The sequence below is a fragment of the Acomys minous genome, assembly GCF_964271855.1.
Source record: "Acomys minous genome assembly, chromosome: 11".
In the NCBI taxonomy this organism is placed as follows: domain Eukaryota; kingdom Metazoa; phylum Chordata; class Mammalia; order Rodentia; family Muridae; genus Acomys; species Acomys minous.
This window is the reverse complement of record NC_140492.1, coordinates 43,224,280-43,252,266: the sequence shown is the minus strand read 5'-3', so window position 1 is coordinate 43,252,266 and position 27,987 is coordinate 43,224,280. Positions and strand designations below refer to the sequence as shown.

The following is a 27,987-nucleotide window of genomic DNA, read 5'->3' as shown; positions in this document are numbered from 1 at the left end:
GTAATTCATTAGGTAGATTAATTTTACAAAAGAACATTCATGTACCTAAGTATGAACATATAGAAATGTAACCCATTTAGAGCTTTCACACCATCAAATCTCCCCATACAACTTAACTTTAGAATATTGCACCCTTTCAGGCTAACTTGAAATTCTCAATTTTTCTGCCTCAGAATGTGGGAGATCACACTGTACGCAACCATGTGTGGGCCCTCTTCATCCTTTGAATATACTCAGGAAGCAAGCCAACTTGGACGGGGAATAACTAGCATGTAATGTTCATTTACATTAAAGGCACCATGCCAACAATTTCTAGCCCCACAGCAACTGTAGGTGGTAACACATCTACTTAGACTAAGTGGTTCAGGGAGGCTCAATACCCAGTGGAGAGTGGATGATGGTCTAGTACTTGGTACCAAATCTACGTTATTACACATCTATGTTGATATCCATATGGTTTCCAGAGAGCTGTTTTGCTTTGGATTTGCAGTTGAGACAGGTTCCCATTACATAGCCCTGGCTGGTCTGGAACTGGCCTCAAACCTGGACTGCCTGCCTTTACCTCATGGGACAAAGGTAAGTGCCTGCCGTTACCTCCCAAGTGCTGGATAAAGGTGAGTTACACAGGACTTTTAAAATAAGACAAGGCTCAGGAATGCTCTGTTTGAGGTCTGAGCTTTTACTGGTAGGCCATGGCTTACATGATGTAACTTACAGTTTTATTACAATCTAAGGCAAGAGGATGCTGAATTCTTTCCTAAAAGCTCTCATCCCATGTGGCAGCCTAAAGTGAATCTTTCTTCTATTGGACTCCCCTCCACACTGGGGGAGAGCAACCAAAACTCCTTAGACAGTGGTCAGGCTCAGGTGAACATAGTGCAAGGGGAAGCCATTAACCAATGTTCTGAAGTAGTTGAAGAATCCTTTATTATGTTCTCTACTGTTTCTTAGTGGACACGGTACACCGAAGGCACATGTTCTATGGTTGGTAATATGAACATCAAGAAATGTATGTGAATAATATCTTTAAAATATTTCAAATTTTTATTAAATATTTTTATTCAGTTTTAAGATCACAGTTAAAGTACTTTAGCATGTTATACACATGACTTACATGTGCAATTTTTAGAAATATCAAATTAGGTATAAGATTTTGAAGAAATTATATAAATGTATATATTGACTTTTACTACACATACATCTAAGAAAGCAATAATTCTGTTGTACCATTAACTGGAAATCATTTATTACATGGCATGTTTACACCAACTCTAAAGAGAACCAAGCCAATTTCCAAAGCAAAATAAAACAAAAATAGAAATGAGCGAATCGATCATGCTGAAACTGTTAACAGACTTAAGACCTGGGGTCAAATGAAGCTACAGTTAATTTATGACATGTATGTAAGCAGTTCAAACCTATGAGAACCAGTTTATAACCTGGTGTGTGGAACCTCAGGAGGTTTCATCAGCCTTTTGACAAATTCCTGAGAGCCAGAGGTTTGCTTAGTGCTAATGACATGAAAATGTGACTGAACAATTGCTAAGCTCAAGGTCCCCAGCCTTCTTGACTCTAGGTTCTGCTGCCCCAAGAGCCCAGGCACTAACGTGAGGTGTCAGGAGACAAGAGCAAACACCTTCTGGTGAGCAACAGAGAAGTCAGTGACGTGCATGGAACATGAGTGTCTCTATGATTTAGGTTAGAGCTTGTGAGGTAAGATTCGTGTTGTGGGTGGGTTTGGAGGCATTCAATCAGACCCTTGTTACTCAGTCACCAGTTCTGGCCCAAGTTATCAGAAAATCTTTGGAAGTAGTAGTAATGTTCACAAAACTAGTTTTGTGCATGAAAATAAAATTGAAGGCATGATCAGTTTGACCACTGGCTGCCATGAGAGAAAATAATAATAATAAAAAAAACAAAACAAAAAACAAAACAAAAAAGAACAAAGCAAAACAAAACAGTGGCCACAGAACTTTTAAGTATAAAGTTCCTCTTGCAAATTTATCAGTAAAAATCACACCACCACATATAAAATTTGGTCAAAAGAGGAAACTTTTCCTCCCCCTTAAATGTATATTTATATATTTGAAGGAAAGAGTAGCACAAATAGGTGCAGATACACAAAGAAGTCAAATGGGTGTCATTTACTTCTGTTGCTTCTTTGTTCTGAAATGTAAGAAGGTAATAATGTCCCCACAGAAAAGGACAGTCATTCAGCGTGGAGTACAACCAGCTCAGCTATCACTTCCAAACACAAGCAAAGTAGTCCATCAAACCCTGACCATTCACCAGATACATGGTTCCATGAACTACACAGCTGCTTCTGTTTTCACTATACACATGTTGTTAGTCTAAGTAAGACCTTCCTTAACAATCCCCAAACTCAAATAAAACCAAGTCCAGTCTAACTCTTTGGGAATGCCTGTATAAACAGAAACAACATCTAATTAGCAATTAATACACTTTGCATAAAGTGCAAAACAAGGATGCGTGGGGAGAATCTAAACTCAATTTCCACCCAGCAGTCACTGCAAACACTTTACAGGTCAGATGTGATAAGCACTTGCTTCTACTGCCCATTGCAGCAAGGCGTCATTCTCTCTGGAGAAGCCGGTTTTGTGAAGTCAAAACACTGCAGTGAAAACTCGTGGCACTGAAGGTAGAGGCGAAAGACAGACTTAGGAAATTAACTTTGAAAGCCGAGGTAGCCCACGAGGATTGGCCTTATCTGAGGGCTCTGTGGAGCAGTGCAGTCAAAGGTGAATCTCAACAGCATCACGTACAACCCAACATTTCCCTGACAAACGGTGACTCCAGGCCTCCCCTGATTTTCTTCCTCTCCTCTGTTGAATGGGTGCTGTCCTCCAACCTCCAGCTGCTGGTCTTCAGAACACTTACGACGACGCATACAGTAGTTTAACAGGCAGCATGGTCCCACTGCGTCACATTAGTATCACATGCCAAGCTTGGAACAGAGCTACGCAGTATTCCCCACCCCACCCTATAAAGAAAACACGCCGTTCAGTTTTCAGCTAATGCCTGTTCCATGGCAATTCATACTTTGAGAGTTTACATTGGTGCAAACACTTCGTACGCTGAGCCAAAGACTGCAGAGTGCAAACACATTTTTCATGACTTAGCAAAGCATCTGACTAGTAAGAAAACAATAGGGATTCCACACATGAGACTCCAACCCCCAGGCGGGTTCAGATTCTCCTTTCCACTCATAGTGTTGCCATCATTTTTCTCTAGTAACTGTAAAGGCCGGAAGTAGGACAACAATGATAATATGGGAATTATTTCAGCTTGGCTTCCGAGCAACATCTGATAAAATCAAATAATTCCTGGTGCTTGTGGGGAAAAGGCTGCCGGAATGACAAGATCAATCAAGAGGGGGTTGAATGAATTAGGAGTTTTGATTCATCATCTGAGACTAACCTAATCCAGGGACAAGAACTTGTAGTTTCCAATGTGGCTGTGGGACATTTTCCTTTTCCTGATCTCATTTACAGTACCCAAACACAACTTCAGGGATGTCTTACAGTATTTTTTTTTCTTCTTTCACTCAGCTTAAGAGCTGTAGTTTTAGTTACCATAATATAATCTAGACATTTCAAAATTACGTCGGAAATACCAGAACAACTAAAATAAATAAAAGCTTAGAGAACGCTGGAGGAGTACTGTGCTGGCACCTGAGACAGGACCTTCCACTTCCAGCACTGTAGAGAAGGGCAGGGACAACTTTCAAAAGTTTTATATACAGGTTTGAATCTAGAAACTGGGGTTAAAAGCATAAATACTGACAATTTCAACTAGATGCAAAAATGGTTTCAGAAAGATAAGCTACAATGATTTAGAACAGAGCAGAGCAGAAGAACATTGTATTTTGGTTTGCTTGAGATATAGCTAAGGTGCAACGACTTGTTTTCTTGAGGATACTGTGAGACAAATGTTAGTGTAGACGGTGCTCGCTGGCAGATCACAAGTACAAATCAGAGTAATACAGCAACACCAGCTTCCAAAAGGAGAGGAGGGAAACGAAGGGTAACAACACTAATAGAGCTGAGTGCAACATAATGGACTGGAGGATTTGTGCTAACAAACGTTACCTGAAAATACCAACACCCCTCTCCAGCAGATTCGGGGCATGAGAAGCACAGCTACTGAAATCAAGACCTCACTTGGAGAACTATAAAGCTTTGCAGGATTTCTGCTACTTTCAGTGCCTAACCGCTTAAAAATTAAGCATTTCTACAAAAAGGTTTGTTTTTTAAAGTATCTGAAAACAGTCATATCCAGTAAGTCCCTCCCATTCCCACCCTGCCTAAGGGAAAAGCCACTGGGGTTTAGGAAAAGCAGACCAGGTAAGATATTAACCATGTAGAAAAAAGTCATTTTGTTTGCTTCTTTAAAAAAAAAAAGTTTCAGGAATATACAGCAATCTCTTATGAGACTCTAGTGAAATGTATTCGGAGGACCGAAGGAGGGCGCTCTGGCAAAAATAGATCTATTCTAAGGTGTTCTAGAGAATAACAAGTTAGTACCATTGTCAAGATGCATGTTCTGCACCAATGCAATTGTTGGTTTTCTACTTTTGTTATTGATTTTTTTTTGGGTTTTTAGCTAATTATCATATTTAAATCACTGCTAGCAAGTGGTCCAAAACTCCAACAGCCACCAACATCAGGACCCAGCAATTTCCAAACATTCACTTTTTTTGTTTTGAAATTTAGAAAATATTATTAAAACTGTTATCATAGTAAAAATAGTATGTTAAAATCTGGGGCTGTTCACTTGGCTTACTTCTATGTGAGTGGGGTTAAGCTATACCTACTGATTTACCTTTTACGAAGTCTTGCTTCCTCCATCCCCATAATGACATGAGTATTTGAGGACACAATTCTAATACTCTGTTGCCCTCCCTACCTGCTTTGGAAAAACAACAACAAACAAAACAAACCTCTATCTTTTTCAATCCTGTTAGTATTGTTGTACATATTTTCCAGCACCGGAACTGACATAATATCTACAACATGAGAAGCTAGACCTAGACAGTATTAATAGAGTCATTGTATATGGCTATTAGGTCAAATTACAATTAGAAAAAAAAATCACCATTACAATTCAGTCAAGTATAAATAAGAAAGCTAGATAAAACCATGTAAACTGTCACCATTTAGAGATCTAATTCAAAAGCTTCAAACTCCAGCTAGCACTATCAAAACTCCACCAGTTTGAAAACTATTAAAAATTATTGCTGGGATCCAAAAATTAAAATTTGGTAGTTTGTGCTGTGATGCAAGAGTGGGAAATACTTTGTGCTATGGAACAAATACCCTGTAAAATCTGTAGCCTCAGATTAATTTTGATGTTTCACTTTGCATCTGTTGCTAGGAAACAAGACACTGTGAACGTCAGGTGGTTAAGTCAATATGTTGAACGTTGTAAGCCAGTTAATCCACTTGGCACTGGCATATGGTTGGTTTTATGCTTAAAAAGCAACAAAACATAAAGAAGGAAACAGAAACTTGTAGGTGGATCTGACTGAGAGGCGCACTTCAGACACACCTCCCCCCTCGTTTGCTCAATACCTCCTCAACAATACAAACTCCAAATGGCTTCTAAAATCTGCAGTGCCCATTAGGCTGTGCATAGCAATCGCAACCCGTCCAGTCTGTCTGTCTCGGATGGAAAAGGTCTGAAGCTCCAAGTCCATTATGAAGTGAGCATCTTCAATGTGTTTAGAATAATGAAGTAATACTAAGGTCACTTCTGAATAATATTTTTGTCTTTTTTTTTGTTGTTTGTTTATATGAACGCTCCATTGGTCACTTAGACCTCTGTGTAAAAATAAAAGAATCCTCAAGGCATGAAAACATCAGTAATCTGTAATCTGTAGGATGCTTCCCCTTTCTGGGAAAATATTTGCCACAATTTGCCCCAAGCAAATTCTTCTTGGTCACTCAAGGCTAAGAAAAGAATTCAGATTGTAAGAACTGTAATATTCTCTTTCTCAATCTCCTCTCTCTCTCCCTCCCTCCCTCCCTCTCTCTCTCTCTCTCTCTCTCTCTCTCTCTCTCTCTCTGCCAGCAAACTACCACTACCACTCTGGTGGCAAATATAAAAGTGCAGAATATATGGACCACAAGGCCGAGCATACACCGCTAACAATGGTACGTCTGCCTGCCCATGCTGCTTGGGAGTCTCTGGTACAGGCTTTTTAATATTTATTCTACAATATAAATGTAGGTATAACCTATTATATAAACCATCTTAGAACTTAAATCTTCATGTACAAAAGACTAAGAATATCTAATAATAACTAGTGCAGTGCGTCAGGGTTTTTTTTTCTCCTTTTTTTGTCTGTTTTGTTTTGAAAGAATAACTAGGTAATATATGAAACTAGTTTCACACTCTCTGGTTGGTAAAAGGGATGCTGGACGAGCGAAGGCAGCCTTTTACCAAGTCACCACCGGTCACCATCAAAAGCCTTCCTTCCATGCAAAGCAAAGGTCCAGGGCACTTTGCTTTTGCTCAGTATCACACAGTAACACTGCCCTCAAAACTGTGGCTTCTGAAACAACAAAGGGGCCCAGAATGCTAAGTCCGGCTTCAAGTGAATCTGGGCTGTGTGGGCAACAAGTATTTGTTTGCAGTCTGTACTTCCCACCACATGGACTCGCTAGCATCCCTGTAAAGACAAGGCTAGGGTAGAAGGTAAAGCACAATGTTTTACAATTAAAGGGCGCGTCACTGGTCAGCGCAAGAAATGAGTACAGGAGCCTGCGGCATTTCTTTTGGCTGTCCATCATGGGTGAGCGGAGTTGATCTCTGACCTCTGTTAAAAAAAAAAAAAAAAAAAGGGAAAAAAGTCACTTACTGAGGGCATATAATCTATGCAAAGACAACAAGTGATAAGAACTTTCCATTGTCTCACTCAATAATAATTAACTGCTACTTAGTCGTTTAATTAAAGATGGCTTTGTCCTAGGAATTTATTTGTTCTTTCCTTTTTGTTTTATTTCTTTTCTGAACAGTCATGTTTCCTCCCTCTCCCTAAACTCTAACAATGTATTTTCTTGTCAGATGCAAAGCTAAGGCCTTCCATTCTGTAGAGATAAAGACCTGAATTACCCACAGATCTAAGCAACTGCTTCAGACAGGATGTTCTGATGATGTTCTATGGTAACATCTTCCTCTTAATGCATGTATGTTTTTAAACAACACTTTTCTATGTTCAATGTGCCCAAAGAGGAGACTCTCTTTATTTTGACTGGAAATAGCCAGGCTCATTTTTTTTTTCTTTTTTCTTTTTAAAAATATTTTATTAAACTTAAGTTCTTCTGAAGAGATGCAAACAGAACAACAAAAAGAAGAAAATAAACAAGCGAAGAAGCAGTGCCAACCTCCCATATGATGTCTCACAGGTACACGGAGACAGTTTCAGTGATGGAATTAAGTACTGACACTGAATGTTAAATGGCAAAAACAACATCCAGCCTGATAATACGTGAGCCCAAGTCAGTACACACAGAAGAAAAATTCATGACAGAACTGGAGAATTAACAGAGACTTCCATCATTTGAATGGAATTTGTGCCAAAACACAGCTGATTTTTCACTATTTTGTATGTTTGGTAGTAAAAAAATACACTCATGGTTGTGAGAGCCCCGTTTAAAACTTTTGCCAGGTTTCTCATCCTCAGAAGGCAGGGGTGAACCAGCGAGCCTGCTGCGCTAGACAAGCACACTCAGGCTGCCTCTGCCATGGCCTGTGGTGCACAGCACAGCGCTGACAACAGCTGTTGCCACAGGCTTCACCTTCCAATAAAGTTCTTCAGAATATACAGAACGAAAGGATGATTTTAAAATGCAGCAAATACCTGCTTTATAATTACATCCACATTTCTCTTTATGTGCAAAAAGGACAAATAATACTGATATATAGGACACTTGGAGTATACAAGATATTAAGGGTTTTAGAAGAAGAAAACATGCTAGGATCAAAATTCTATTAATTTGTTCATTCATGTGCAGCAGCTGTTGAATACTAACTGTCCAATATATTCAGCCCTTTCCTCAAGAAAAGTGAGTTTAAGATACTGGTTTGTAACCTTTATGATTGTCTACTTATATTTAAAGACAGAAAAGAATTTTATGAAGTACTGGGAAAGGAAAAAAAAAAACAAGGAAAAGAGAACACTAACATTTGTTAGGCTAATGGTATAATTTTAGTAATTGATGCAGTTCTTTCTAATGGTAAGTGATAGAAAAGTCTTACCCATAGTATTTTTCTATGCCTATGGTTAGGCAGGCATACATTAAGAACTACCTCATCCATTCACCTACTGGTAGGCCAAGAGCCACCTAAGCTGAGACATAAAAAATAAAACCAATGTTTCGCTTTCAAAATGTATCAGGAGGAGATGAAACATCAGCAGATATATTTACAACCTAATGTGCAGTTGGTCTCAGAAAGGAATGCACAAACTGCAGCAGCTGGAGGGCGTTTGAGAGAAGGGGACTAAACACAAGGGCTAGAATTACAACAATTCACCTGTGAGGATGTACAAAGGCAAATATGCCCTGGGTGGGATGGGGCCAATATTTCTATGAGTGCACAGCAGGGCTGTGGAGGGCATGGGGTAGGTTTCCTGGGAGTGGAAAAGCTTGCTTGGGGTTTCTGCTGCTGTTAAGCAAGAAGCCATATAAAGCTAGCTGACAGGACAATGATGTGTGCAGTTGTGTGTAGAGGAGACTGTGGTAGCACTGAGGAGACTGTGTACCTTTTCCGAGCCTTTATGCTTCTGTCTGTGTGTGCAAGTGGAGATGCATCATTTCTCTCAGATTTAGTGGATTCCAGGATTGTCTGTCAGCAGTGGGAAGTCTCAGTGCACCAGTGAAAAGGAAGGACTTCCAGGAGATATCTGGAAGCTGCTGTAAGGGGCTCTAGAATTGAAAGCTCAAGGGCCAGGAGGAAATAGAGCTGCTAGCCAGGCCTTCAAGCTTACCTGGAGTTAAGAGGGGCTCTAGCACACTATAGATGTGTCTAGCGTGCTGAGCTTTTAAAGCTTTTGTACTCAACAGAAAGTCTACTAAATAACGTCACTCTTCAATGGGTTATCCACTTTGAATAAGAGAGTAAAACACCTGGGTTCACGGGAAGCCCTTCTTTCATTCCCAAAGGACCCAGTGAGTAGCAGAAGATCCAGTTATAAAGTTGGAACCTAATGTGCTTTCTACGGGAACTTCATTGAATTCAGAGAGTTCTTACAACTGCTCTGGTCAGATCCTTACAATTTTTGATTCTTTGGGGAGATCGTCATGTTCAACGTAAGGTGAGAAAACTGAGGGGCAGATTATAGGGTTGAAGAAAAAAAAATGGGTTTCTGTGTGCCATGAGTCAGATGTCAAGATGGACCTTATCTTGAACACACAGTGTTAGCACTGAGCTGTCAGTCATCCACATAACATCTCCATGACAAGAGTGGCACTGTGGTGTTTTAAGTGAAAAATGCTCCCCCTGGCTCAGATATTTGAGTGCTCGGTCTCCACTGAGTGGTGCTGTTTGGGGAGGGGTGGTCATAGAGTCGGTCTTTGGGAGACCTTGCTGGAAGAAGCATGTGATGGGGAGAGTGTTTTGACTGTTTAGTCTTTCCCCGTTTCCTATTTCCTGCCTGTGCTTTGTCCTTGTGGTTGAGGTGGGGCGCTCAGCTAACTGCTCCTGCCACCATGTGTGCTGCTTGCTGCCCTTCATGATGGACTCTTACCCCTCTGGAACTGTAGGCCCTTAAGCCCTTCCTTTTAGAAGTTGCTTTAGTCATAGAGTTTTATCACAACAGAAAGTTAACAAATTCAGCCACTCCCAACCAGTGCTGGGGATGAGAGAGGGCAATCGCCATGCTCAGGAGACTGTGTTGTTCTCCCCTCAACCTCTGCCTCAAGATCTGACTCTAGGATGTTTAGATAATACCGCTTCTTTACTCACAGGGATTTCGTGGAAATAAAGTTTAGCCATAGAATATTATAATACTCAGATAAAATACTTAGTTGCCATGTTTGCTAATATTTCCCACACTGCTAATTCATATATACACTTTGCAACCACTCATAAATAACTGTGCCCTTGAACTCAGTAGGAAGCCCGGAACACTGTGCACAATGCCCAGTCATTTCTGAAATGGTCTGTTGGCTTCCACAGTGCTTCCTCCTCTCACGTTTGATCGCTCACCTGTGCACATTCTCCATAGCTGCAACCTCAGCCAGTGCAGCGAGGCTGAAGAACGCAGACACAGCAGGCATCTCTGGAGTAGCGCTCCGTGGCTCCTCAGCCGCACTGTGTGAGCAATCCCCACTGCAGTATGTCTCGGCTACTTTCGGGAGACTCCTCTGCAGTTGCTCCTTTGGTTTGTCATCTGAAGCAAAAGAGAAATCTGTCACGGAAGGATCATTCAGAGGACACTGAGGAAGCATTGTGACAGGCAGTGTCTTTCCTGCCCATGTATGCTGCCTTCAAGTAGTGAAGCGCATACAGAGTCTCTTTCTCCAAGGTAACAAAGCACTTTCATTAAAGTTCAACTGTGGACTGTGCCCTAAACTTAACTGGAGAGAAGGTGTGTTTTATTCACAGTCAAAGAATGGTTCAGTGTTGGGTGAGAAGAAGAAAGTGGGTTGTGACTAAAATAAAACCCACGAGACTTTCTGTGATGGGTATGCACTTCTCAAGAAGCCATCCCATACACTGTCACTAGGCTTTGGGTCTGATGCAGTTCTCACAGGCAAACCGGACTGAACAACAGATAATCAGTCCTGCTGAGCTCCCGTGTTGTGACTTTGTTCCAAACGCCTAAAGGAATGAAGACAAAGGGCTTTCTAGTACTTACGGAAAGACAGAGGGAGAATTTTCTTCGTTATGCAAACATTGTAGGAGAGACAGAACTTTTAGAATATTTAAATATAGAAAACAACTGATAAAAAGATATGACTGTTATAATTAGGACATAAAAGTGGCACGGTGCTTTCCTATGCAAAAAGGGAGTTATTTTCTAAAATTTCTTTTTCCTACAAATGAGAATGAACGAGAACACAAATGAACAAGGATGTAAATATCTATAAAGTGAAAGTTACACACAAAAAGCAGAAAGACTACTGAGGAAAAGGGGAGCAAAGAGGGGAAGAGGATAGAGTAATGGGAGCTACATATGATCAATCATATATTACATATAGATGAATAAAAATGTCATTATGGCACCTACTATTTTATACAACAAACATAAGTGAAATAAGGATAAAGAAATATAAAGGTCACAGGTCAGAACGTAGATTAGGAAGTGAAGGGAGGAAGGACTAGAAGGACCAACTTAGAGATGCTAGTCTTCACACTGACCATCCCGCCCTCCTCTCCCTACCCTCACTCAGACACAGAATTCCACCTCTTCAAAGTTTTACCTCTGACAGGAAACTAAGACTAGGAGTCTCATCTGCCTTGTGGTTCTAACCATCATTTAAAGTCACAAACACAAGAAAAGTGCAAAATTAATAAACTGTCCTCTACTACCAATTCAGCAAGCAATTCATCTCTGCCAACACTGGTCCTAACCCAAGTCAGATCAAATGGAATGGCAAACCAGCAACAACTAAGATCGCTATGCCTAGTTAGCACCACACACCAAGATTTTTAAGATGTTCAGTCATTCTTACCCTTTAACTTGGAGCCTTTCAGAAATTTATTTTCAGGTTCCCTAATTCATTGCTTTGAATATCTAATAATCCAGCTTGTAGTGACATGAATAGAGCACCATGTCACACAGACCCATCTAGGAGCTTTGACAGTCTAGGCTCTTCTGTAACTTACTTAGTAAGACTGTCTTGGGGCATGCTGAAGAAAAGCAGCCAGCAATTCTAAAGATTACCTTTGCTTTCTCGGGAGTCAGACATAGGCTTGGAGAAACAGCTATGACTTTAGAACACAGAATACAGCATGTGCGGAGGAGAAAGTCACAGAATACACCAGATTTTCACTGAGAAGCCACACTTGGCTTACAGTCACTTGCTGGCCAACGTGGCCAAGATGGACACCTGCTGGCTCTCAAAACCTTAATTAAAGATCTCACTTCTTACCCAGAGTACCTCCTGCTGGTGATACTCGGCCATCTGCAGTCCTGACAAGATGTGTGATCTTGGTTTTCCTTGCTTTTCTCTTTTGGCTGCCCACTAAAGGCTCTTGCATTGCTGTTGGCTCTGGAGTGTTGGGAATGGATAGGGCATTTTTAACCTTATAAGCAGGCTCTGTGGTGTTTTTATCTTCTGAAAATATGGCTGAAACAGGATAAACACAGAGTTAAACACAAGGCATCAGCACCATTCTGGAAAAGACATGTTTCTACATGCCTGACCTACCTGATTGGAGAATTTACAGTGAAGAGTTTTCAAAACATTCACACACACACACACACACACACACACACACACACACACACACACACACACGGGGGGGGGGGGGGGGGAGGAAAAATTCTCAGAATTTGTTTACGACTTATTTATATTTTCTTTAAATGTTCACAGGGTTCAGATATATCCCCTCATGCCTCTTTTATGACGTGAAGTAATATACCCAGGATATCTCATATGACCAGCAAGCATCTCACCAGTGATCTACATCCCCAGCTCCCTCTTTCCCTTTTAACTATCTATGGGCCTGGCAGGCTTGGATGGGGTGGAGGTATTAATGTATGCAAACCTTCCACCTGTATCCGCAGAGATCACAAATTCTGGGTGTGATCAGGGCACCCTTCTGAGATTTTTTGGGCCAGTACAGTTAGGCAGGGTGCTAACAATAATTGTTTGAAGACACGGGAGATTAAATATGTCCTTCTTAAATTCACATTTACATCCAGGACGTTTACCTTCAAGTACCAGGATGGACTGAGCAGAAAAGGAAATTGTGAGGCTTAAACTTTCTCATGTACTGACTTATCAGTAAGGATAGGACAAACATTGGTGGAGTCTGCATGCAAATGAAACTGAATTCTAGGAGAAAGTGAAATGAGACAACTGAATGAAGCGCAGGTCATGGAGAGACTGGGCTTTGGCACCATAATTGCAAAACCAATAAATCACTTAATAGCACAGGACTGAATTGTTGGTGACTCGCACTGAGGGTAAAGAAGGTACAAGCCATTAAAGCTTTCTTCTCTGGTGTCTATTACATAGGAATACTTGTCTGTTATTTCCTCAGACATTTCTCCCTCACATCCCCTTATTTTGAAATAAAAAAAAGGAACATGTAGTTACTAGTATAGTAAACATTAAAAAGTAACTATAATATTGGACTGGAGAGATGGATCAGCCCTTAAGCTCAATGGCTGGTCTTCTTGAGGACTCATGTGGCAGATACCCTCAGTAACTACAATCCCAGGGAATTCCATACTGTCTTTGGTAAGCCCTAGGCATACATGTGATACAAGACATATATGCAGGTAGGATATACATACAAATAAATAGATTTAAAAAAGAAAAGCAACCAGGTTTTATGCTTGGAGCTCTTTTTTTTTAATGGCAGTGGCTGGTCTAAGTTTTTGGACAGGAAAAATGTTAGGCATTTTTCTATCAATTTTAATGGCCATTCAATCTCATGAAGGTAGACATAGAAATCATTTGTGTCAAAGTAAAGTCAAGACTAGGTCAGGGAATCAAGATTTAACATGACAAAGCCCAAGAAAACCAAACAAAGAGTATAAATTGGACGATGGAACTGAGGGTAGGCACTGACTTTGTTAAGCTATACATATAACAGTCAGACAATGGTGGCACACACCTTTAGCCCTAGCATTTGGGAAGCAGAGGCAGGTGCACTTTTGAGATCAGGCTGATCTATAGAGCGAGTTCCAGGACAGCCATGACTACACAGAGAGACCCTGTATTGAAAAAAAAAAATCAACCAACCAAACACCTATATGTATAGTATAAAAATAAGTAGCAAGAGGAAAATCCAGTAAGAATAGCTTCAGGTGTGAAAAACATACTCTCTGATAGAAATACTCCTATGAATCTAATTGTAAATTTTAATTTAGCTCTTTAGTGATCTTAGATGTGGCCTTGTTAAGGGAGGACTTGTAATTATTAATATGTTTTGCTCTGGAAATCATGGTGATATATATCTGAAATGAAGAGGTTGATTCACACTCCAAACATGTGGGAAAATCACTCCAATTCTACCAAAATAGAGTATGGACTTTTCTTTGCTCTTGATCAATATCTCAATATTGCAACATAAATGACTGTGTGGGGACAGGCTTAAGGCAACAGTCACTGATTTAACACTACCTCCAAAACACCTGTTAAGCAATGCTTCTAAGCACTATTTCAAGTACAGAATTCCCAATCAGAAAAAAACCTTACAATTTTAGACTTAGTCCCAGGTTCAAGGATGGAATAGTTTTTGTTGGTAGGTACTCAGGCTCAGACTACTCATAACTTTGCTTCTTAGCTTAGCATAAGCCAATGGAAGTATATATGTAAAATTTTAAAAATAGAAGCGCTAATTAAAAAAAAACCACTACAATTTGGTTAGAAATACTTCAAAGAAGTTTAAGGACTATATAGCCTTAAAACTCAAAGCCTCAGACAAGTTGAAAGAAGCCAAATGTGAATTTACAACAAACATTAAATAATGTCTCTGTTGCATTTCCACAGGCTTCAGCTTTGCTGGTTTCCTACCCAGGTCCCTCCCTTAGCTGTCACTCTAGCTAGAGGGAGTTCTGCCAACCTCTCCAGCGTCATCACTGCTTTATAGATAGGACATCCCAGAGTACACTAATGTCCCAAACAAAACAAAACATCAAAACAGCCAAACACAAAACAAAACAAGCAACAACTAGAGCTTGTAGTAAAGGGGGAAAACACAGTTCCAAAGGTAAAAAGTACACTGTATCAGGAAAAAGAGCCAAGGAAAAGAAAAGGCCAGGCAGTTTGTGAATGATAATCTGACTTCCAGAGAAGACAGGGTTTTAGAGAAACAAGCCACAGACACCAGGATTCCCTTCTCGAACTGCAGTTTACTAACTGTGGGACCGTTGGCCTCAATGTAAGGATGTGCACTGGGCTATATTAGCTCTAAAGAAGACACTCAGACCCAAGAGGGTGGCTTTGTCACATAGTCTACAACAAGGGTTCGATTGGGGGCCCGGGGTGTGTGTGTGGTGGTGGCGAAATAGCCTTAGTCAGCTCCAGGGTCCGAAGTGGGAAGGAGATTTGTAGATTATCACTGTTTTCCTTGACTTTCACTGCTGAGTCCTGATTACATTATACTAAGTACTTGTTCTTCTAAAAGTCTCTTCCAGATGACCTGGTAGAGACACATTAGAGACCAGAGGCATGGCCGCTGAAGGACTAGGTATGGGAGGAGAATTCAGGTCCACAAGCAGACAACAGGAGGACATCAAAAAAGGCATCAGCAACAGTCAAGTTCTAGATGTCAGCCTATTAGAAGAAGACAAGGAAGTAACAAGTTACAGACTAGCGAAAGGCAAGAAAGCATCCATGGGAAGTTTGTGGCAGCAGCCCAGAATGAACCGACACTGCTCACCCATGAGTTTCATCTAAACCTATTATCAGGTCTGGAACTGATCATGGACACGGTGCATCATTCACACTTGACAAAGGTATGGAATACAGCCATGTTAGAGAGCTGCGGAGTGGAGTGCTAAAGGTCTTGACCCATGCTTTAAATTGAGGTGAAATCTAGAAAACACAGCCATGTGCAGCAGCCTACTCAAAGGGTCAGGCCTCAGGGAGAATCTCCTAAGACAGAACTGAGGAAGGAAAGGGTGAGTCAAATAAACAGTCCTCTGTGAAAAAACAGTATTCAACCACAGCGATCCAAAGCAAAGCAAATGAGGGGGCAGGGCATGTGAGGCACACAGTAAAGCAGCCCAGGGAGGAAGTCAAGCCTTTCTTCCCCTACGCAAGCCAACAGAAATGTGACAAAAGAAAGACTTTGCCATCAGAGAGCACATTAGTCATTTCTCTTTGGGGTTTTAATTGAACGCACAAAATTACTCAAGTACACTGGAACAAGTCCACAGGGCTAGGTTTCACACTCAACAATAACCATAGCATGCGTGGAGTGCACCATCTGAGGGCGATAACACGAGCTCACTCCTGGAACCACATCAGGACCCTGTCAGTAAGAGACTGCTTTGTTTTCCAAACTACTCCCCAAATGTGGAGAATATTCTTTAGGAAAACAGTGCTGTACTTGGACTGCACCCCAGGAGGCTACTAGAATCAGGAATTTACATTCCAACTGGGAAATTCAAAGTTGCATTGAAATCATTATGGCTGCATTTGAAATCTCATTGCCTTTGCTTGGTCTCCCATGAACTAAAACAAGTCAGATGCCGAATGAACTAAAGAAAAGAGAATGGGATGAAGGAGCCACATCTATGACCCTGGGAGACATTGATGGAGTTACAGAGCAATAGTTCTAGACTTAGGGAAAAAGATCAAGTTAGGCTGGCTACATGGATCATGCCTAAATATCTGGAAGGGAGTTTGAAGCACAGCCCTGGCTGGCTTGGCACTTATATAGTCCAGGATGCCATGAACTTCAATCTTCCCACCTTAGTCTCCAGGATGCTGGGATTACAGTAAACCAAATGAGAGCTAAAAGTTGACAGATCTGCCTGGAAAAATGAAACAGTAATGGCCAAAGTATAAGTAGAGAGAATCCCAATTTCTTTCTTTTTTACAATTTGGCTGACTTTCAATTTTTTAAAAATCATGTGTATGGGGCTGAAAAACCCTCCTTAATCCAATGAGGTTACCATCAAACTTTAAAATACTCAAAAAAAAAAAAAAAAAAAAAAAAAAGAGCCTTCAAGGTGTCATTAACTATTAACTATTACCATGTCATCATTGTGGAATTAGAAATCTTTAGTCACCACATTCAATGGAAGGAGAAACAGTGGCTAGGGTGGGCCTTCTCAGCTGACCAGAAAAATCTTGCCAATTCTAGGTCACGGACAATTTCCCCCATCTTCTTGATATATGCTAAGAGCCCCGTGTACTATGGTTTCATTTTATGTCTTTCTACATTTACACCCTGCAAAGTGAACTTTAATAAGCAGTGATATGGTCATAGGTGTCAGAAAGAATGCGAGAAGGGCCTGGATAGTTCTCAGAGTTACCACCTGAACAAGTAATTTCGGGGATGGTACAAAAGTAAATAACCAAAACAACTCACTTTAAAATACTAGTGATTTTCTGAAGCTCAAATTGATTTCCATTTTCCCAGCCATGTAAAATGAATTTTCACTCAGTTGTAAGTAAAAAATACCTTTCAGAGCTGGATCTCCAAAGTTTGGCTCAATAAGCACCAATAACAAATAAGTAATTAAGTATCATCAATAGCTACTCTATACTAAACTCTGGGGGCTGCATAGCAGACTCTATCGCCACCCAGGGCGGAGCATCCAAACTTCTGGCATGCAGTTGCTTCTACCATTGCAGCACTCATTAGACTCTAGAGGAAAATCATCATGTGTTAAGAGGGACATGGAACTTAATGCTTATGTATTACCATGTACGTCAGCCCCAAGCCCTGTACATGAATTACATATGCGTTTAGTACAAATACAGAGTAAATTATAGCAAGGTCAAGCAATTTGTCCTACAAAAGGGTGCTAATTAGTGGCAGGTCTGAGAACACAGAGTTCCCCACATCACTCTATACATGCATTCTGCGCTTTTGCAGGGTCAAAATGTACTTAAAACAACATCTTTTCAAGTGATAAACAACATGAGCTCAGACACCTTCAGATTCCTCCGACAGTTCATTAGTGCCTTATCGTTATGAAACCTATGCAGAAGATATTTTTAAAATGCACAAGAAGAGATGTTTTAGTTAGGGAGTAGTAAAATTTAATGTTGAAAATAGTACAATTCATATTTTACTTTACCTGCACTTAGGCAGAAATAGTATTCCATGGAAGTCACGAATGTGAAATAATAGGTCAGAAAGCAGATGCTCTGCTGGATTTTTGGAAAAAGTAAAATGACAAAAGCAGGTGTAGCTATCAGACAAAACAATTTGATAGGATAGAGACAGGAAGGTCACTGGGACAGGCTGGCTGCTGGTCTAGCTCCAGATTCTGTGAGAGACCCTGTCTTGAGGGCATACGGTACAGTGACAGAGTAGGTAGGACACCTGCTGTGCTCTGACAGAGCTCAGCATGTACAGGCATAGGTGTATGTACCTCATCCTCCACATGTGAACAAACACACTATTGGATTGGGGAAGGTTGGATTCAATCATTGAAGTGCCCAAAATAGACATAAGCAAATTCCTAGTTGGCCTACACCACACTGTGTAGCCCTAGGCTAGCCTTAAACTTGTAGCAATCCTACTTCTGCCTCCTGAGTGTTGGGACTATAGAGGTGTGTCTCTACACTTGACCCAGTTTATTCATCTGTAGTAGGTGGCTCACTGTGTATAAGTTTGCTTTTGTTGATACAAAGAGAATACAACTCTCATATAGGGGGCTGAAGTTGCAGCTCAGTGGTCAGGAGTGGTGGTTACTCTTCTAGAGGACCCCAGTTCAACCCGCAACACCCACATGGTGTCTCACGACCATCTGTAACTCCAGTTCCAGGCGATCTGGTGCTGTCTTTTGAATACACAAACATAATATACAGACATACATGTAGACACCCCCCAAGAAAAATAATAAAATATTTGTTAAAAACAAAAAAAGTCAGGCAGGCGGTGGTGGTGGCCACTTTTAATCCCAGCACTTGGGAAGCAGAGACAGGTGGATGGATCTCTTTGAGTTAGAGGCCACCTTGGTCTATAAAGCAAGTACCAGGACAGCCAGAGCTAAAACAGAGAAGCCCTGTCTTGAAACATCAAAAAAGAAAACAAACAAACAACAAACAAACAAGCAAACAAAAAACCCAAACCACTTTCCTATAGAATAGTATACTGGAATATTTCAAAGATACTATTGACTTTTCAAATGAAATAACGTTCCTTTTATTTTTAGAAATGAAGTCTTATGTAGCCCAAATGGGTCTCAAACTCACTGTGCAACTGAGGATAACATTAACTCCCTCCTAATCTCCACTTCCCAAGTGTAGACGTGCACAACCACACCCAGCTCTGATGAAGTAACTTATAACTAATCACTAAAATACTAAGTCTTTTAAAATGTCTATAATGAAAATATTGTGTGTTTGGGGGAGGGTCAGATGGAGGAAGGGAAGGCACCTTAACTCGAAGAAATTAACACCTACCTAAGGGTTTAGTATGTGCCAGTAATTATAGCTATATTTAAATAGGGTGTGGAAAGCTTAAGAATGACATCTGTACTACAACTTAGGACTAGTTTGGCTACACATGTGCCTCAGGCGAATTCTGTTTCCACATATTTAGAGGAACTGGGAAATGGGTGAGGGACAACAGTCAGGTCAAAAATCACTTCCGTTAGCAGCCCCGGCTTTCAGCTCTGACTCCTATGCTCCTGCACCACAGACATACTGTTAAGAAAATACTTGAGTCTAGGGTGTGAACCAAAGGTTGCAAACTTCCTTTTATCAAACTAAATACCACACGATACACTGATGATTAGCAGCAAACTACAAACAATTTGATTAAAAAAAAAATCTCAATATGAACATGTATATCTAATGTTGGTTAAACCTATATACATTTTGATTTTTTAAAGACTATAAAATTATTCCATTTTTAGCTTTGACCAAATATAATTAAATAATATACTGTTTCATTTACCTTCTGTAGGGTGAATGGCATTCAAAAAGAATTGCTTGTGTGACCATTTATCCCCACTTCCTAAAAACAAGGACAGAAAAGGAAAGTGAAATTCTACTCCAAGAATAGATATATACAACAAACAAGGTCTGTGCAAATGATTTGAACATGAAACAACACGCACATCAAACACAATGTAATTTCAATTATTTTATTCTGAAAACTATTTGCCAACTAAAAAAACGGGAGTGCATAAGATATGGTTAAAAATAAACATATTCTGTTCTTTGTGAAATATGTCGGAAAATATATAGGCTTTAATCAAGACAATTTGAAGGTCAGTAAGAGGAAATAACAAAAGCTGACATTTTACCTACATTATCTTACTCACTGGAAACAGAAGAAAGCAGATTGTCAATACGTAATGCCAGGAGTTGATGTGGATATGAAACTGAAATTAAGTAAAAGCTGCGGGACACATACATCCATACACAATGCGTGAAAGCCTGAACAGAAGCCTGGCATGCGGCATGCAGGGCCATGCAAGTAGGGTGCAAATAAGCCTCAAATGAGCAGGTTTACGGTAGCTGTGACACTGACATGCAGGACACCAAGGAAAACCAGCTTCCATGGTCACATGGCTATTCTGAGCAAGATGTGAGGACTTATCTTTTATGTGCAAGAATGAACGTCTTGAGCTATGAGAATAGAAACCGTAAGATGAACCCTGAGGAGGTTCAAGGGTCTACCAAGACCACAATAGCAATGGATGCTCAGAGAAGGGCGAGGTAGTGGAGTGCCCAAGTCGCTAGTGCTGTCTGGAAATAACAGTTCTGTGGCTGAAGGAGATGGAAGAGTCCAGCCAACAATGAAGCATAGATGGAGAAAATATGTTACAATTTAGGAGTAGAAGAAAAAAAAAGGTTTGTGTGAATTCTTAATTAACAAATTACAGAAATGGTTGGACTTTCACAAGACTATAAAACTGTAGGATTTTTAGGAAGTGGAAAAATGTGGTCATTGTATGAAAGGTTGCCAGATATGAGAAAAATAAGAATAGCCAGACAAAATAAATGGATAAGAGGCCTAGAAGACTAAATTACAAAATACACCAAATGTAAATGAGAAACAGCAATTTTAAGATTCATATGGAACTGTGATCAAAGAGAGAAGTAATGGATTTGGGCAGGAATCTAAATGAAGGAGATTTGCATAGCTGCAGAGTCTAGAAAGGATGAAGGCACCATGTCAAGCGCTATGGCACTGAAGCAAGCAAGGCGGAGAGAGGAGGTGCACAGAAGCTTTGCTCAAGGATGAGTCTAGGATGGAGGTGACCAAGAAACCTTAATGGAGGACGGAAGGCACCAGTACCTTTTTCTGGAGCATTAGGCTTCTCCTTTTTGTGCTTATATTTGCTGACAATTTTGTGGAATAAGTTCTTTTTCTGAGACTGGAAAGGACCTACAGACAATATTATAAATATATTTTAAGTTTACAATGTTGCACAAAACAATATTGTGTGTTTTGTTTTGTTTGTGATTATCACGCCCTCCTCCCTTCTATGGAATTAGTAAGCTTTGTTGCAAGAAGTGTTCTTTTGCAGATTCACTCAGCAAGCAAGTGCTCAGCCTATTTTGTCAGGCTTATTTAAAACTCAGAGAGATTTTCCTAGGAAATGTGCTGGGCAAAAGCCTCCATTACGGCTGGGACTCCCTGAGAGGAAGCTGCAGATTTAGTGGGTAGAAACAGACTCTAGTCAGCTAACAGCAGAGAGGTGATAGTTTGAAACAGAGAAGGTTTTTACTTTACACTCCTAAATGCCATGAAAGAAAGGATAGAATGCCTGTCTCACTTCTAAGAAACGCATCCTACAAAGGGAGGACTTTTAGGGTAACCACTGACCTGAGAGCATCAAACAGATTTCTGGCCCTTTCTGAAACTAGGAAGGGATGGGCTTACGGGTGATTTAAAAACAAGCATATCTGCTAAAGAGACAGTTCAGTCTTAGTACTTTTGGGTGAAATAGAACTGTTGTTTTCCAGTTAAGGATCAGAACTAACAGTATCTTTCCTGAACCAGGTTACTTGCAATACATTGCAGATCTTTATGTCTGAATAATTTTACATGGCTTCTGTTACTTCATCTATAAATGGGGATCACCACAGTGCCTAACTCACAGGGTTGGTGTGAGGATCAAAAAGCTCTAAGTGTCACAGGCTCCCCCTGCTGCCTTTCTCACTTACTAGTGTCAGAGGCAAACTCTACCTTCTGGCTGGTGGCAAATTACCAGTGTTCCCACGTGCTTTGTTCTATCTGCTCACTAGGCCACCCTCCCTCTTGAGCATCAGGGCACAAACATCATTCCACCCAATTAAAACACAAAGGAGGTGTTGGCATTTGCTCACACTTTTCACATCGGTTGCTGCCTCCTCCCCCAAATCTCCTGTAGCAAAGCTATCCTCAGAAGGGCTGCCTACCATCTCATTTTTCTGTTGTGTGTGAAACCCACCCCAACTAGGTATCTTCCCTGACACTCAAGAAAATCCAAAGCTATGAAACCCAAAGCTATGAAAGATGATTCTCACTGCCCAGGGCTGTCCAGCAGCTCCCTCAATAACTGCACACTTGCGTTACACCCTCTACCTTGAACACTTTCTTTACCAGGTTTCTATCAAGCCATGTGCTTTGTTTCTTCCCAAAGGATCTCTGGGTCTTTATTCCCTTCTCTTGCTAGGCATCCCAAGTTGGGGACAACACAGATTTGCTCCTTGTCCTCTATTTTCTCTTCTTTGGTGATCATTTGTAGTCTCACAAGCTAGAGGCTGATGACGTACAAATGCATCACTCTAGCCAGATTTCTGTGTACTTAGAATGCCAGCAACATCACACTATTAAACATAGACCTATGAGATTCAGAGAACTGTCATGTCAACAGCTTCGTATCCCTGCTCTTTAGCAGTACGTGTAGTCTCATTCCTACTTCAAGGATTTTTGTGTCAGCTGTTATCTGTTTAAAACTGCCTGTGCCTGCTCTGCCTGTGTCCAAACATCAACAAAACTAACTTGCTTAATCCTCCACACCATCCTATGCAAAACTGTAGCCCAACCCCAGGCCCATCACTGTGGTCTCACTTTCCCAACAACTCTATGAGATGATTAAAAAGCAAGCACGCAAAAGCAGCTCAATTGAAATATAATTCACATACCAAATAAATCACTCAATTAAAATAGTTAATATTTCCCCTCTGGAGATAAATGCATCGCCAACCAACTATATAACATTTTATCACTTCAAAAATGAATGGCACACCTGCTAGCAACTATCCTCCTTATCCTGCATTTCCGCACCCCTAAGCTACCACTGAAACATTTTTTATCTCCACAGGTTTGCCTACATAAAAATCCCACATAAGCAGACACTGTAATGAGTAGTTTAGATTGTTTTTGGATTCATCGTAACATTTCTAGGCCTCATCTGTGCTGCAGGAAGCATAGATCAGGATGATATGGATATTCTATATTTGATCAGCTTAGGGACTCATAGATTCATAGATTGTTTCTACCTTTGGCTCTCATGAACACAGTTGGTACAAACCTTGATGCGCAGTTTTGTCTTGTGGATGTATATTCTTAGGCATATACCTAGGGGTAGAATTGCTAGGTCACATGGTCAGTGTGCCTCACTGCACTGCTTACTGAAAACAGCCACAGCGGATTACATTCCTGCTGGCAGTGCACAGGATTTCCGCTTCTTCACTCCCTCCATCATGCATTTTAGTTTTCACTCTAAGGATTTGAAGTGGTATCATTCTCATTGTGATACTCATGTGTATTTTCCTGGGAGCTGGTATCAAGCAATTTTTCTGTATTAATGGTGATTTGTATATCTCTGCACAAATATTTATTTTGATCACTTGCCTAATTTTGCTATTTTTATTGTTGAGTTTTAAGATTTTTAAAAATTAGTTCTTTATAAGGTATATAAATTATAAACATTTTCTCTCACTCTGCGAGTTATCTTTTAATTTTTCCTGACAGTGTCCTTCAAAGCACACACACAAAAATAATTTGATACAGTCTAATTTATATACTTATCTGTGCTGTCTTTTGCTACTTGAGTTTTTGACGTCTTATTTAATGAATCACTTTAATGTGAGTCCATAAAGATTTAGCTACAGTGTTGAGAGATGAATGAACATCCTTGTTTGGATGCACACTGGAGAGCATTTACTCTTGTAACTCTTGTCACAAGATGCCCCTGGTCAGGACTGTTCATGTAGTTTTGGATTTTTGTGTATTACTACTAGACTAAATTAGGTAAGCTAACTTTCAGGTGTTAAACTAATCTTGTAATCCTAGGGTGAAAATCCTACTTAGTTATTGTGTATATTATTTATTTTGTATGTTACTATTTGCTGGGGATTTTTACATCCATATTTACATAAGGTATTGGCTGTAGTTTTCATATCTTGTGATGTCTTTGATGTTAGAATGAGTCATAGGTATGACATCCCTAAAATTTTGAGAAGTGGTATTAACCCCTTATTTATTTTTTATGTGTATATGTCATTTCAGTGATATGTTCCTCTATTACATTTCATGTCATTAATTTTTTTTTAATGTTTGCTATATCCTTCCTTCTTCCTTTTGTTTTAGGCTTGCCTTTCTTTCCTCAATATCTTAAGGTGAAAGGCTAGAGTAGCAATTTCAGATCTTTCCTAGAAGGGGAGTAAATTTCTCTCTGAGCATGGCTTAAGCCACATACTTCCTATTTTGATACTCTGCTTTCATTTGCATTAATCTCATTATTTAATCTTTCTTCTACTACTGATTTTTAATTTTTCTACTATGGACAGAGAAAATACTGTTTGCTTTCTAGCCAGCACATATCTAATTATGGAGGTGTTCCAGATACACTCTCTGCAAGCACTGGGTTGTGTCTGTTAGTTCTAGTTATTTGTTGTTCAAGGGCTCATTTTCCTTGCTGACCATTTGTCTTGTTATTCTATCAATCTGTTTTATTTTTCACAGCACTTTTCACCTTCAAACACATAATATACCTTGGTTATTTGGGGCTTGTTTATTTATGTTTTTCCTAGTATAAAGAAACTTCCATATCAGCAGGTATTTTGAATTTATTTAGTAATAATCAGAGTGCCTAGAATAGAGCTTAGTATAGGACAGGCTCTCAAAATAGACTCACTTCATAAATAGCAAAGCTTCTACAGCACTAATTGGCATAAAATGTGTGATAAATACACTTCTAAGTTACCAATGACACCATAAATCTCTGCAAATGTTATGGCCACAAAGCAGTCTCCTAAATAACCAATAGGAAGTACTTCTGAATTAGTTGGAGTGGTTTGAAATGGAAGTAGAAATGCTTTTATGTTTGCTTTTTAAGGAAAAAAAAGTATTGAGAGAAAATAAATTAACACGCACAAAGTAACCCTGCCATGTGCACAACTACACTGATATTAGCAATGTCTATAATCTGTTTGCGTCTACTGCTTCCCACACACCTGAATGACATGTAGGCAATCATGGGAAACAAGTAAGAAGAAGCAGAAGAAACACTCTGAGACTTCTGAGGCTCACGGAGACCCTACTGATTGACCTGTGGGGAGTATAGGATAGGGACTCACATGGAAAGTGATGTGAGCACAGGCTGATTTGGAATGGCTTAGAAAAGAAGAAAATATGTACCAGAGAAACCTTTAAAGTGTAAGTTAGGGACAAAGCTAAAGACCAGTCTGTCCATATTTATACAAAAAGGCAACCTCACAGTGTGGCTTTGTATATAGAAGAGCTTACATAAGCTTACAGTTAAAAAATTCCTTGCTCTGAACCATCCCCCAGAAGAGGATTACAAATACTGTAAACAAATGATGGCTTCTTTAAAGATAGTGACAAAGACATGAAAGGAAAGTAATGAGTAAGATCTAATCACAGTCACAGAAAAGCAGTGATTTAGGAGTCAATAAATGAACAATTTCATTTCTGCTCACCAGCATGGCACATGTGTTTGACAAGCTGTCTAAAGAAAATAAAGTTAAAAAATAATAGAAGGTAGGAAATACAAGGAAATTAAGCACTATCTTTTTTCCTTTGTTATATTAACATATAAGAGTCCACAAACTGGGGGAAAAGGAAGGAAATGGAATGTTCTAGAAAGAATCATTTAGAAAACAAAGAACAGATTAATTGTCCTTCACTCACACTACACTTCAGGCTTCTAATTATATCTCTTTCCCTACCAAACTGTTTCAGAGAACACGAGCATCAGGTGCAGCCTCCTTAGGGCATTATCGCATGGTGCTGGTATGTAAAGCTGGTCAGGTCCCCACTTGTAACTTGGGGAACAATGTCCTGAACTCTGAAGGTATCACTCTCCTTTGCACTGCACTCCAACTTATATCTGGGTAAAAACAGCAGAGCCTTGCCACAAGCCAAGGGCTGAAGAAGACTGACATTGAGATCTTAACAATAACCTTTCCAAAGCACTAATGTTCAGAGTTTCCTGGAAAATGGACATTTTGAGGCATGTGCTGCAGTGACACAGGAGCCACGTTAGTGTTAGTGTGGCATGGTAGTTTTTCAAAGTCAGAGGTAACCTGCTCTCTTCTGAAGTGCTGTGGCATAAACAGCAGGTCTAACTCTAATGCCAGAAACTTTCCCCAGGTTCTATAATTTCATTTGTCTACAATTTCACGCAATATAAGAGTACAAGGATTTTTTTTTCTCTTTAAGATTAGGCTGGCATCTTTGTATTGGTTGCATAGCTAATAAATCAATAAATTCCTCTGCAATAATTTGTAGCAAATTGCTTCCAGCTGTTGGGCATTGATCTGAATGAGTAAGTTGGAAAGATCCATTGATCTGATTAAGTTGGAAAGTATGTCAGACTCTATTAAGTTACAATTCGTGAATGGGATGGAGCTACTTACTTAGGCTGGACACTCATTATTAAGAAACTCAAGACTGTGTCAGGTAGGGGGAGGAGAGTTGGGGAAGAGATTCAACAAAGTATGTGTGAGAATACCATTATAAAACTCATTAAAAGCACAAATAAAATATAAGTAAAAATGGATATATTCTTGCAAGGATATAACTTACCAATATAAACATAAGAATTAGAAAAAAAATCCATCATTGTGTACCTTTTATAACTGCAAATGTACTGTCACTGTCTTCCTGAGAAATCCTTGTGGCAATGAAGACTCTCAAATAGTTTAAGGGAAAACGACAAAGTTCTGCTAAGCCAGAAACTACAGCTTTCTAATGGAGACTAGCTTTGCTATTCTCAGACCTCAGTCTCACAGGTGAAGAGTATCCTCAACTTCAAACAGCAGATTCTAGCTTCATATTGTGAAACTGCTTATTACACTATGATTTAAAAATAAAACTTAATTCTTAGTCATTTTATGGGGAGGGGCTAGTAGCTGGATTGCATTTTATATCAGGGCTTTATGTATGTTAAGCAGGTGTTGTACCTAGCTAGCTCCTGCTTACCCACTTATTTTCCCCCACTTAAAAATCTTTTGTGCATGGGTATTTTGCCTGCATTTTATGTCTGAGTACCACATTCAAGTAATCCCCATATAAGCCAGAAGAGGGTCTCAGATCCTCTGGGACTGGAGTTACAGACAGTTGTAAGCTGCCATTTGAGTACTGGAACCATGGGCCTCTCAAAGAGCAGCCAGTGTTTTCAAATGTTGAGTCATCTCTCTAGCTCCCCACTGTAATATTAAAATGTGTGTTGGAAGAAAAAAAAGACTAACATTTGACAAGGGCCAGAAAAATATGTAAAGCTATAAAGCATAAAGAGAAGTCAAGGGCCAAGATGGAGGTTAGTTTAAACATTCCAATTTGAACTCAATTTACCTTTTCTACAAGACCTTACTTCTGTTTAAAAATTACTATTTTCCTAGAACTCTGACTTCTGAGGCTTTTGGTAAACATCACTTCATATATTATCATATAAAATAATATTTCAAAAAGGAAACCTCTTAGAAGCAACAGGCCAACTTAGATTCATGATTTAAAGCTCTCATTCAAAAATCACAGAGAAAGAACGGAGATAACCTGGAAAGCAATGTAAGACTGGACTCCTGCAGCTACACTGCACTGTGAACTAGATGCATTACAATGTATTGGACAGTTTGTTCTTAGAAGCGAAGGGAAATTCTATTCCTAAATCATCATGCTGTGTTCTCCTCT

At 39.9% G+C, this 27,987-nt stretch overlaps 1 protein-coding gene across 1 annotated transcript in view; it reads right to left on the bottom strand.

Moving 5' to 3' along the window:
- Nucleotides 1–902: 902 nt before the first annotated feature.
- The window catches only part of BBX (BBX high mobility group box domain containing), an 87,117-nt gene continuing 60,032 nt past the window's right edge, over nucleotides 903–27,987 (bottom strand). The window contains exons 11-15 of the mRNA XM_084801084.1: nucleotides 21,139–21,228; nucleotides 19,789–19,848; nucleotides 12,120–12,317; nucleotides 10,231–10,414; nucleotides 903–6,838 (exon numbers count right to left, since the gene is read on the bottom strand). Coding sequence (XP_084657210.1) covers nucleotides 6,751–6,838; nucleotides 10,231–10,414; nucleotides 12,120–12,317; nucleotides 19,789–19,848; nucleotides 21,139–21,228 — 620 coding nt within the window. The 3' untranslated portion in view covers nucleotides 903–6,750. The remainder of the gene's footprint in view (nucleotides 6,839–10,230; nucleotides 10,415–12,119; nucleotides 12,318–19,788; nucleotides 19,849–21,138; nucleotides 21,229–27,987) is intronic.